The sequence below is a fragment of the Caloenas nicobarica genome, chromosome 1 (genome assembly GCF_036013445.1).
Source record: "Caloenas nicobarica isolate bCalNic1 chromosome 1, bCalNic1.hap1, whole genome shotgun sequence".
NCBI lineage: Eukaryota > Metazoa > Chordata > Aves > Columbiformes > Columbidae > Caloenas > Caloenas nicobarica.
Window position 1 is genome coordinate 38,749,816 of NC_088245.1, and position 12,751 is coordinate 38,762,566.

At 43.1% G+C, this 12,751-nt stretch overlaps 1 protein-coding gene across 1 annotated transcript; it reads left to right on the forward strand.

Moving 5' to 3' along the window:
* Positions 1-1,999: 1,999 nt before the first annotated feature.
* Positions 2,000-10,528, forward strand: RASD2 (RASD family member 2). Its single transcript, XM_065649458.1, has 3 exons — positions 2,000-2,859; positions 6,915-7,194; positions 8,737-10,528. The coding sequence occupies exons 2-3, from the start codon at positions 6,924-6,926 to the stop codon at positions 9,264-9,266; spliced, it is 801 nt and encodes a 266-aa protein (XP_065505530.1). The 5' UTR covers positions 2,000-2,859; positions 6,915-6,923; the 3' UTR covers positions 9,267-10,528.
* Positions 10,529-12,751: the final 2,223 nt, after the last annotated feature.

A 12,751-nucleotide genomic window follows, 5' to 3' on the forward strand; every position in this document is an offset into this window, starting at 1 on the left:
AGCAATTATCTTTCAAAGGCTTACTTCAAAAGTAATTTATTCTGTTTGCTAAGTGATCAAGTAAAGCCAAGGTGCCTAGTCAAGTATGTTCCTATTTTGATGTAATTTGAGCAAGTCAACTGGCTACTTTAAATGCTGGAGAAGACAGCTGAGTGGGAGTTTGGGCTGAGTGAAGCCAGCTAGGCAGGAGTTTTGCATTTGGTTTACAAAAGAGCTTGAGTAGGCTGAGGTTCCAGGCTGATGAGATGGCCTCCACGATGACTATACTTCTCTCTTTTTTGGCAGAAAACCCATACACTCAACATGTGAGCTATAGGGATGGAACAGGAGTTTGTCCTTGGTAGCGCTACAGGACTTGACTTTGTTGATTTTTGCAGCAATTCCTCCCATGGCAATGATACCAGGATACTGATCACTCTGATTGGATATACGCTACACAAATAGTTGACCAGACACCAAAGATGGCAGCTTTTGGTCCAAGTTTGATCTCAACCAATGACTTAGGAATGGAAAGCATCGTATCTTCTTTCAAAAATTTGTCTGAGCCATAAAAATACTCCCCTACTTTTTGTCAAAGAGAAAAATCTCAGGAGCTGACAAAGGAGTCCCGGTGTTGTGATCTGAGAAGAGCTGAGTTTATGTCATGGCCCATTACCAGTTCACTACCCCTTGGAAGACGCCAGTGGTGTTCCAATGGTGCTGTGCCAAGCACTCTTCGTTCCCAAATCTGAAGTTGTCTGCATTTGGAGGAAGCCAGGAGCTGCTGCTTCCCAAATGCGATCAGTGGTGATTTGCCTTTGTGTTAGCCTGGGGGCCCCAAAACCAGCTCCTGCTCAGGGCTGACCTTACTGGGAGCTGCTGCTTCTCACAGATGGCTACAGCAGGACCCATCTCATAGCCTGTGTTGTGTCCGTCAAAGTCCATTGGCACAGAGAGACGTACAGATGTATCAGACCATGTGGCTGCAACATCCACGGCAACCTCCTCAAGGGCTGCTGGTGGCTGCTGATGGAGGGAAGCGTTACTCTGAGGGTGGCAACAGAAACCTCCTTCTACTCAGAGGAGAAGGAGGAGAAAAAGCAAAGTGTGTCTAAGGACTTCCTCAAAAGCTGCTGGAACTGTTGCGGGGGGGTCTGGAGATGAAATAGACAACACAGTTGGAGGAATCTGTGTGTTCAGTGAAGAGTAAATTTGCTCAAAGAAAAAGAGAGAGAACTGTGGAAGACCAGAAACTATATTTGTATTTGGGAGATCGTGCCTCCCTTCCATTTTCTTGTTGTCAAAATATCTTGAAAATCTCAAAGTATTTTTCTTCCTTTTGTTTTGTTTTGGTTTTGTTTTCCTCTGATTAGGAGTTTTAAGTGGAAAATGCTGAAATATTTCATTTAAAATATTTCAAAATCAATCTTTTTGACACCTTTTAAAACAGACTTGTAGATCTAAACTATGGCTTCACCTCAAAAAGGAGAAAAAATTACAGTCAATAAACAGTGAAATAAACTGCAAACATGATTTTTCACTTGGGGTTTAACAAAGTCCTTCATTTTCACCTTAATTTTTCTTTGTTTCTCTTCTTTTTCTGACCCTCGTTCCCCCACACTTTTCATTTGTTTGACTTTTTAAAAACATTTTTATTACTCAGCTGCAGTTTAGTTTTTAATTTATTTAAATATAAGAACAGCAGTTATACGTTATTGTTATTTCTTAATCAAACCAACCAGCAATCGTAATGTCTTTGAGGCTGAGGGAACAGGAGAATGGATTCCATACGGCAAAAGAATTAGAGGAATTATGGACAGAAAGCCTCTACTTGGGAAATGAGTCAGTCCACTTCTGGCTAGCAGAAAAGATCAGCACGGAGTATAGAGCCTTTAGAAACAGCTTATGAATTTACAGCTTGCAAAGTAAGTGATGTCTCTGTGTATATCTCTTACACATATGCCAACTCGTTTCCCACACATGCATCCATACAGGTCTCTGGTGGAAAGACAGGAATGTACAGTCTGCAATGCATGTGAACTTTCTGTTTAGGGGAAAAAAATAAAAGATTTTTTTTCAATAGGCACAAAATCCCACCCCCTCAGCACCCCTCCTTCCCCTGTGTCTGACACTGACTTCAAGGGAGGAGTTGAGCCAATTATCTGTGAGTCCTACAGAAGGAAAATCTGCAATTTGCCGGTAGTTGTGAGAGCGAGAGGGAGAAAAGCAGGGAGGGAAGAAGAAAGATTTAATTGGCGAATGTAAAGAAAAGCCCCTTCTGTCCTAGAAAGAGAATATTTTAAAGCAAATCTCAGACCAGAAGAAAAGAAGCTCGTGGAGGAGGGTTGTTCTGGGCAAGACCTGGGGAAGCGTAGGTTCACCATAGACAACTTCCATGCCCCCACTGATTTTTCCCCACCGGGTCTGAGGCGGTGTAGAGGCAGGGTCGGCCAGTGAATGACCCTGCATGACCAGGTGTCACTCCAGAGACCCTTCATCCCCTGCAGAACCCACAAAGCACAACTTGCAAGAAATCCAGTGAGAGTGGGAGAGACTCTGCCTCTCCTTCTCTCAAACTGAGGCTGTGAGGAGGAGCTCATCTCACCAAAGGAAAAAGCTGTCACTGCTTCTGAGACCCTTCTTCAGCCCATGTTGGTCGCCTGATCCAGTACTTGCCATCCATGGGGGAATGCCCTCTGGAGCCCTGCGATCCTTCCCAGTCCTGCTAAGTTCCTGGGAAATACTGGTGAAGAACTGAGCCCAGAGCAAGCAACGCAGGGTCCACGGAACGACAGCCTTTTACAGCAGCAGCCGCCTCTGATTAAAATTGTCAGCTTCATCAGACTGCACCAAGACCCAGGACTGCTCCTCCAAGGAGAGGTAAGAAAGTAGCATGGAGTTTGGGATGAAAGTAGGATATAACATCCCATGGGAGTGATTGTGAGGCGTATGAAAATTATGGGGATATTAGCAGTGATTATCAAGTGACAGGTCTGTTGTGCATGGAACAGTTTGCATCTGCCTATGTCCTTCTTAGCTGGATGCAGTGAATTACATTGGGATGCAAACAGAGACACAAACAGTAGCTGAAGACTGTGGAGTGCAAGAGAGGTAGTTCAAAAGTCTGTTCATGGATAAGGAGTGGTAGGGAGCATACCCCCTGATGGAAACTGAGGTGTAAAAGCTCTAGGCAGTTAGAATGGAGAATGTCTTCCTTAGATATCTCTCTCCAGATGCTCAGGATCAAATTTGTCAGTACCTCGCTGGATTCAGACAAGTGGTCTTCAGAGCATGCAAAAGCAGGTGCATTGTCAGTCACTCTGATGTCTGCCTATGAAACAAGCAGTGGTGGTTAGCATGTAGAAAATGACACAGGGAGTCAAAAGAAACGGGTTTAATGTTTAATTTGGACATCTATTTCAGCTCTCTCTGGGCATATGAGCCTTTCCCTTTATTAAGTGGAGGTAATGCTCATTACCCACATTTCTATGACATTTTTAAATCCCTGTGCTGTACCGATGTAAAAATACTAATGTAAAGTTTATAGCATCAAGCCAGTGCACATAGCAGAAAGTACCACCGGGAATTAATCTATGCTTAAGCATTTAATAAACTGGAAGGAAAAGATGTAGATTAAAGCCAGCTGGAGGCTGTTTGTCTCCTCATTCCCTTCTGATTGATTTTGCTTTATTTAGTACATGAACATGTGGTCTCTTTCTGTTCCCTTTCTTCTGGCTCTAATCTTTTTTCAATGTATGGGTTCTTGTGCTCCCCCCACCCTGCCCCTGGGTGCGAAGGCTGAAGTTTCATTCCTTTCTGAGGAGGAAATAGGACAGATTGTATTGAACTGGAGAAAAACTGCAGTGGGGGGATAGGAAGAGAGAGCACAAAACATAAATATAAGCTCCCAGCTCAACGGCACGCTCTGAGTCAGATTTACAGCAAAGGTGATGAGATGAGTAGCAACCCCATGAATCAAAGTGCTGAAAAGCATCTTTTGACTTCGTGTGAAATGAAATGCAGTCAGGAAAGCACAAGAGTTCTCTTGACTGAATGCCTTGGTAGGTAGAACAAGGACATCATAAAGTGACTATTTAATACATTAAAACCTCCGTGTTCTCAAACCCCTTCTTCCCTTCCAGCACATCTACATCCCTGAGGCAAAGCATCCTGAAATGAGCACATGTCTGCACACAGGATTTTGCCTTTGAGGATTTTGCCTTTGCTGAGGGTGAGAGGCAGTGTCATTTAATGACCAGAAATGCAAGGGTGAGGAAAGGTGGGAAGGAGAAAGAGTCTGAAAGGTAGGAGTCCTGAAGTCCACTCATGATTCCTATTTGTTTGACCTTGGGTTGTCACTCAGCTTCCCTGTGCCTTATTCTCCCCACCTGTGCGCAGCTGTGGTGACAATTCCTTCTCCAAGCTGTTCAGTGTATAGTGACATTAACTGAGGTCCAAAGCCATCAAATTCATTTCGAGGTGGAGGACAGAAGTGCCTCTTGCACTAAAGATGCAAAAAATAACCCTCCAAGCAACTGCAGTGACACAGACCACCTCCATTGCTGTGTGGTGGGAATTTCTCTTATCACCAGCAGCTCAGTGGTTACCTGTCAGTCAGCAGTATAACTTGTAGGATTTTGGCTTGTAAAGATTCTGGCCAGGATCCGGTCTCCCAGTGTGCACATTCTGTACAGGACATATAAGGCATTTGCTTAAAAAGCGTAACTGTGCACATTCCCAGATGCGGCTGCACCAAGTTGTACAAAACCAATCTTCAGCAGGTGAGAATCAACACCGTCCACTTGCCCTTGTTCAGCTACATTGGTACATCCCAGTCTGAAGAACCGACTCATTTCTAAATACTGAACCTGGGCTGTAGAGAAGTTTGCAGTTTTTCTCACAAAATCTATCTCGCTGCTTAACCGTCAGCTAAAAATAAAAAGCCCAAGAGGGTGAAAGGAAGCTTCCCAAAGCAGCTCTGTCACCATTTGTCTGCCCAAGGATGCAAGACAGCATTGACTGGTTATGTAGGAAAGGGCTGACCCAGCATACGTGGCAGTGTTGTTTCAGAGATTTCATCTGGTGTTTCTGCACTGTTGGAGATGGGTCCTGTTCTAAACAAAACACAGAGTCCAGTCCGAATATCAGGCGTGATCCTTGCTGTCACTCTCACCACAGCAATCCCAGCCATACCATAACTCCGCATGTGTGTGTCCATCCAAAGTTACGTTCTGACATTACTGCCTGGCTCTAATATTAGGCTGTCTTGCCCACTGAATATAATTCAGAGTGTAAGCTACTCTGAGGAAAGCATTGCATTTTCTTCTGTGTGTCAGATAGGGCTAAATGTGCTGTTGGTGTGCAGCAAATTACAGCAATAATAATAAATAGTAGTGTTTTGCTGTTGCCTTGGGCTGTAGCACAGCGCTTGTAATGATGATGGATCAGGATTCCAGAGACTTCTTTATTTAGCAGTGACTGTATCTTCACTGCTGCTTTGGTGCTTAGCACATGTTAAACAAAGTAAAAGATTTTAAGCTTTTGACTGAGATAAGTGTCAGCTACATAAAAGCTTGGGAGATAAAATTCACTCACAAAGACAGGAATCCAGATCTGGACCCAGAAATGAACTTTCAGTGTACATAAAGTACCCACATTGTACTATTAAATAAACAACACCTAAGTTAAATAAATGGCACAGTGGGAACTTGATTATTCTTTAATGAGATCCTAGTAACCAAAATAAACTCTTTCAGAAATGCACCTTCTTTGCTTTAACAGTTAGCTTTCCCCACACAGGGGTTATATTTTTCCTTTCAGCACACAATTATTTGAACTGGTACATGAAAAATGTCTCTTTTTTTTTTTTTTTTCCTATCAAAGTTTTCTGCATCCAAGTGCTATGTTAACATGTCAAAAAGGTCTCGAGACTCATTTTAGTTGCCAGGGGTTGGAAATCTTGTCTAATAGATATTTAAGATGGCTGTCCTTCATCTTTTCTCCCACTTGTACTTAGCACCAGTGAAGACTGTGACAGCCACAACAGCTGTGTATGTATAAAGACTGAAACTCCTGTGAAATCTACACTTCTGCAGCTCCACCCATTGCCACCCATCCTGCTGCAATGCTGACAGTTTGTTGATAGGTAGTTCCCAGACTACCAGCCCAAATAGCACGATTAAAATCTGGTTTCTAAAAGTTCACTGAAGGCACAGATCTTAGAATTTGTCATTGGCCAGTGTTATTTTGTGGCTCAGCCTCCCTGCATCAGCAATGGAGGTTGTATGGGACCAACCATTTAAAGTTGCTGACATGTCTAGTTTCCACTGATGTCAAGCATGATTCTTGTTTCTGTCTGACTTTTGGTTGATGTCAAAATGAGTACTGTGCGCAGTTCCTATTTAGGCAACCAAATGAAGCAGTCTAGGTCCTAATGGCAGCTGCAATTGATGTAGAATATTGGGAAATCTGACCTCTTTGTTTATGTACCTAAATGAGAACCAAGCTCTACTGAAAAATCTGGTAATGTCTAAGTGACACAGATGGTGGGAAGGAACCTGCTGTCTAAGTTGAAGCATAGCTGATAAAATTAGTGCTTAATGTTTAAAGGAAATAGCAAATCACAATTCAAAACTGTGCTATTTTCAGTGTAAATGCCTTCATTTTTATGACTTTACAAAAAGAAAGAGAGAGAGAGAAAGAAAGAAAGAAAGAAAGAAAGAAAGACAGACAGACAGACAGACAGACACAGTCACTGGAAATAGTAATGAAAAAATTCAGTAGTTCCTGTGAAAAGATTTCTGTACAAACCATTGATCAACTAACTGGACTGTTCTCCAGAGCACTCTTTGGCAAGCTTGTTGTAAGGAGCTGCCCTACTCCATCCACCATATAGTTTCTAGTCTTTCTTCCAACATTGCCATTTTGTCTTTCAGGACCAAGCAATGATGAAGACCATGTCTGGTGGAAACTGCACCCTGAATGTGCCAGCCAAGAACTCGTACCGCATGGTAGTGCTGGGAGCCTCCAGGGTGGGGAAAAGCTCCATTGTCTCACGGTTTCTCAATGGACGCTTTGAGGACCAGTATACTCCCACCATTGAGGATTTTCACCGCAAAGTCTACAACATCCGGGGAGACATGTATCAGCTGGACATTCTGGACACCTCTGGGAATCACCCTTTCCCTGCTATGAGGAGGCTTTCCATCCTGACAGGTGAGAAAGTGGGGAAAGTTTGCAGATGGAGAACAGTGGGTAAAATATTATAATGATAGACAGTAGCTTGAAATCTGCAGCCTGGAGATGACTTTGACTTTCTTAGAAGGCAGCTAAAGGGACTGCTTGATTTTGTTGCAAGATGCACTTCTCTAGAGAGATATTTCCTGAACAGGATGCACCAGGCACGACAGGGAGTGCATTAGCCACAGAGGAGAAATCCACTGGTTACAGGTCCCAAACTGAGATTTCCCCCTAGTTTATTTCCCTCCTCAGCTACTTTCCCCTCCTGCTCCATATTTTTATTGCAGTCGCAAATGAATGGCTGACTAAATTCTCATGGGCATAAAGAGCAGCAAGGGACAAAATAAGCATGTCATTACCAGACACAAGCAGTGAAAAACAAATGTAAAATGCACAGGAAGGGAATGCGAATGAAGAAAATCTCAAATATTTTTTTCCTAAAAGTTCCAGCATGATTACCTTGATTTGATATTCCAATAAAAGGATAGGTCTACTTTTACCCTTTCTCCTTAGTCTATGGTTTATCAAATTAATTAAAGAAGAAAAAGGGAAAATGGTGGACGCATTTTGTATGTTCTCATTGTCAACCAGATTCTGTTGTGAGCTAACGTATTCTCTAACTGTGAGAGTGACAGTGGCAACATATTCAGCTACAGCTCACAAGAAACCTACTTGCTGAATTTGCTATCTACCCTTTCAGCTAGCCAGTGAAATATGATTTTCACAGCTGACTAGGCTAGCATCCACATTCGCCCAGGTCCTAGGGCCAATTTCTGGGATGTGGATGTGAGCTTTTGTCCCTGAAAGCTCTCTTAGCATGTTCAACATGAATGCCATTCAACAGGCAACGATTTGCGTTACTTTATATTTGCAAAAGGAATTGTAAGTCTGGAAATGTCAAAAGGAAATGCCAGGGGATCTGTGTCGTTTATGTATTTCTTTTTTTCCATGGTCCGTTTCTCTTGAGCAAATGAAATTACAACAGAGCACTGCACATTGGGAAATCTCTAATTCCTGGCTTAAGTCTTCGGGACTGACTAGCTGTAAATCTTCAGTTCAGGTGCTGCTTTGTGTATTGTGTAATCAAAAGGCTAAGGCTGAGTGGCTGCTAGCTCTCTACTCTTCCTGGTGCCAGAACAGGCTGTGTTTCACACATAGATACAAATGAAAGGAAGGGAAAAAGAAAAGCAACGCAGCAGACCTGAGACAGAAACATGAGAGAGAAAAGAGAGTAAAATGAGCAATAACTTGCAAGTCCAGTGCAACCTGGGAACACACAATCAGATATAGCTGAAGTAACATTATAGCCGAAAGGTTTTTCTGTTGCACTACAGAAAGGTGTGGGGAGCTGAATTAGAAGAATTGGAACTAAAGTACGGCTGAGTGAACGGATTCAAAAGGACCCAACAAAAATATGGGGAGGAGATGGCAAATAAGCCTATTGCATTTTTTTTTTTTTTATTAACTCTTCTGACACAGGCTGCGGCCAACAAGCCTTTAATTCTTTTTTAATTGCAGGAGATGTTTTCATCCTGGTATTCAGCTTGGACAACAGAGAATCCTTTGATGAGGTCAAAAGGCTCCAGAAACAGATCCTCGAGGTCAAATCCTGCCTGAAGAACAAGACTAAGGAATCAGCTGACCTCCCCATGGTGATTTGTGGCAACAAAAATGACCACAGTGAAGTCTTCCGCAAGGTGCGCTCAGATGAAGGTGAGGACCTTGTCTCCAGTGACGAAAACTGTGCTTACTTTGAAGTTTCAGCCAAGAAGAACACCAATGTGGATGAGATGTTCTATGTCCTCTTCAGCATGGCCAAACTACCTCATGAGATGAGCCCTGCCCTCCACAGGAAAATCTCCATCCAGTATGGTGACACCTTCCAACAGAAATCCTTCCGGATGCGCCGAGTCAAGGACATGGATGCCTACGGCATGATCTCTCCCTTTGCTCGCCGGCCAAGTGTCAACAGTGACCTGAAGTATATAAAATCAAAAGTTCTCAGGGAAGGTCAGTCAAGGGAGAGGGAGAAATGCACAATCCAGTGAAGGAGGCTTGCATTTCTGTCTGAAGTCATCATCCACATGCAGTGCCTTAAAGAAAAACGGTCCGTGAAAGCACAGAATGGGCTCACAGGGTCCATCAAGAAGAGCCAACATGGAGAGAGGATAACTCTTCCTGCGGATTCTGCTGAGTCACGAATGTAAATAACATTGTCCTGTAAATGACTGGGAAAAATCATAATGCCTGAGATACAAGTGCATTTCTCTGTCTTTGTAATGTAGTTCCTCTTCATTTCTCTTTTTGTTTGAAGAATACAGACCTGAGAACTGAAGACATTTCAACCCTGTCTTTACAAAGAAAGTAGGTCAAAAATGCACAGAAGGCATTACCAGTCACCCAGCATGCAGCTTTTGCTAAGACAGAGAAGGTTATGTGTGTGTGCGTGTGTGTATCTCTGCCTGTCTGTGTGTCCATGTGCATGCATGTGTGGAGCACTCCTTTAAAAAAAATGAGACTTGCATTTCCAAGGGCAGCAGTCTTAACTGAGATTTCCCAGACTGGGAGTGGACTCTATATACAGATGCATGACTAACTCACTTCTGAGGGGACTTGCATTAAGAAGATCTTGATTTTATGTTTGCTGGGACAGTTATCATTTGACATTGACATGAATGTTTTTTGTATTATATATTTTATTTGGGATTCATTTTTTTTATTGTCTGGGGTTGAGTTCTTAGCAAAAATAGATGGCAAGTGCATTTGATATCAAAACAGTGTATACTGTCTAATAGTGAAAGGTGTTTTTCATCTGTAAAACTATAAAATATGTACATTGATTGAAAGTGAAATTGTTCTGCAAAAAGCCAATACATTTGACTAGTTCACAAGCCTGGTGTGATATTGTTTCTCAAAGTAGTCACATTGACTCCAAATACCATGGTACGAATGCCACCCTTTGCCTTGCTGGCCCCCAGAGCAATGGATCCTTCCTTTGCCTGTATCAGACAACACTGACCAGATTCATACATAGGCTTAGATCACTTCAGAGGCAGGATTAGGTTTTCCTTCTAAATTAAGAACCGAATGGTTGGAGGGCGAGCTCCATCATATTTCTTCTGTTAACATGCCTCTAGCCATTTTGTTCATTTCTTTCCATGTTGTCTGATAAAGGTTCCCTTGATGGAAACCTTTGCACTGTGGAAGTCCTTCAGACCAGAAGCTTTGTACTGGCTGCCCAAACAGGGCTGAACTGGCTGGTTGGATAAGTCTGGGGCTGTCTATTCACTTCTTCCCTTTCTCAGCTCAGTCCAGGCTTCCTTGTCTTCAACTCTCTCCCTGTTCCGCTTCTGGCTTTGTTGTTTCATGTGCTCCTGTATGCCCTCAAAAGCCAAATATATTCTTTCAGATGTGAGCCTGCTACACTCACTGACTGGAATGAGATGTGTGAACACAAAACTGTGGGCAAAGCATGGCCCCAAGACTGTACGAAACAGTAGAGTATATACACTATATATACCTCAGAGTGACTTTCAGGTATCTTGTCCCTCCCTCATACTCAAATTCTGTTCTTGGCTGTATCTGCCTTGTTGTGTCCTGGGTAGAGCTGTGAGCTAGTTCATGATATAATTTGACAGGAAACCAAGAATAATGGTCGTCTGTAAAAATTAACCTCTGGGACTCAAAGTCCCATGTTCATTTATCAGCTCCACCTTTGATTGGTACTGTATATTGACTGGTGAAGTACACTGTACTTTTATTGCTGTTGCCAGGGCAGCACCTTTCAGACCATTCCCCCCTCCCTATCTATAAGTATGTACATTTTTTATGATTAAATGTGTTTTATTTATTAGCTATGTCCAGGTCCTTTTTTACTTTCTCCAAGAAAAATGAAGAAGGTCCTATTTTTTTGTTGTACAGGTGCAGCTGAGCAAGTGAGTTGTGGGTTAAGGGTGCTGATGAGATCTCCAGTAAGTTCTGGAAGAGCATTTTGTGTCCTCCAGACAACAGGGATGACACATTTGTCTGGAACAGAACCATGTCTATACCTGCATATTTGTATCTTTTTTTCTATCTATCTATCTATCTATCTATCTATCTATCTATCTATCTATCTATCTGAACATCAACTTACATATACAGATATCCTCTGAAGCAGAAGCAGACAGTTACTCCTCCTCATGTTGCCTCCAACACAAGAAAATGACCCCTCCCTCCTGGGGTGCTGGCGTGCTCATCCCTGGTGCAATTTCATGGGGTCTCTGCAGAGACATCCTTTGTTCTCAGCAGTCTCTCCATCTCACCATCTCTACCTCTCAACCTCATGAGTCTTGGTCCCCCTGAGCAAATGCCGACCCCCACTACAGGCTCTCCACCCAAGTGCAGGACTATTGAATGTGCCAGGGATCAAGCTCTGGGACTCATGTGCCACAGTGACATGGAGGGTTGAAGATGGAGTGAGAAGGGCAAGTTCACTGGCCATTGCCTGGATTAAGGGGCTCTGGCAAGCCAGAGGAGAACTCTTTGCACTATAGCCCATGTGTTGCATTATGGAGCCTATGTCCACTCTCCCTCACCTGCTGGATAAAGCTGAAGTTTATAAAAGCCTCCATAATCATCAAGTCTCTGCCTTTGTCTTCCAACATTGATCTTACAATTATTTTCCCTACTGTCCTTCCATCTCCACAAAGACCCCGGCTTTTCCTCACTCTCCCATGTCCTCCTCTTTGTGTCTTTTCTGCCATGGATATGAAGCCACAGGGCACTGAAAAATTATGTTGCAGTGACGCATGGGTGCAAAAGTGGAAGTGACTGAAGACCAAGGAGCAGGTGCTCACAAAGATATGCTGGATCCCATAGGAAGGCCATTGAGCCCCAGCTTCAGTGTCCAGCCTGGCCTGCCAGTGCTCAGGGTGAGAAGCATCTGACAAACTGGCTGGGAGTGAAAGTGAAGCAGCATTACAGTCACCCGCAGAAACAAATGGTAATAAGCAGGTAATCTTATTAAAGTAATCCTAGGCTTCTCTCTGCATTTTGTTACTGATGATAATTGCTTTTGAAGTTAGATTATCATGCTCCCGAGGACATTTATTTTTTTGGTTTTATTATATCATTACAGTCATTCTATTAATATTCATATATTGAAGTGCTTACAGCCCCTAAAACAGACTGTATGTGTCTCAGTTGTTTATTCACAGTTAGCAGCCATTATGGTCTGTGGAAAGCGCTTGGACTAGAAAACAGAGAGCAAGGCTACCTGTCTGCACAGGAGGCATAAGGTAAGGCAGGAAGAGGAAAGGGGAATCATTTCTTCCCTGGTAGCTGCTGAATGTGTCTGGCTGCAAGACAGCAGGGAAGGGCTTTATGGGAAAATCTTATGTGTGTTAAGAACCAGTGAGACCCTGAAAGGAGCACAGAGCAGACCTACAGGCAGGCCTTGGAGACAATGGAAAGAGAAACTACATGGTTTTGTTTGTTTTTCCCTTGGGATTCAAGGGACCTGCACGGAACTTACTTGAAGTTATGACTTACA

What these genes read in the sequence shown, in the direction of transcription:
- RASD2 (XM_065649458.1), top strand. Translation starts at nt 6,924, where the DNA reads ATGATGAAGACCATGTCTGGTGGAAACTGCACCCTGAATGTGCCAGCC. An exon ending in GAGGCTTTCCATCCTGACAG is followed by an intron (nt 7,195 to 8,736) that starts GTGAGAAAGTGG and finishes TTTTAATTGCAG; the next exon opens with GAGATGTTTTCATCCTGGTA.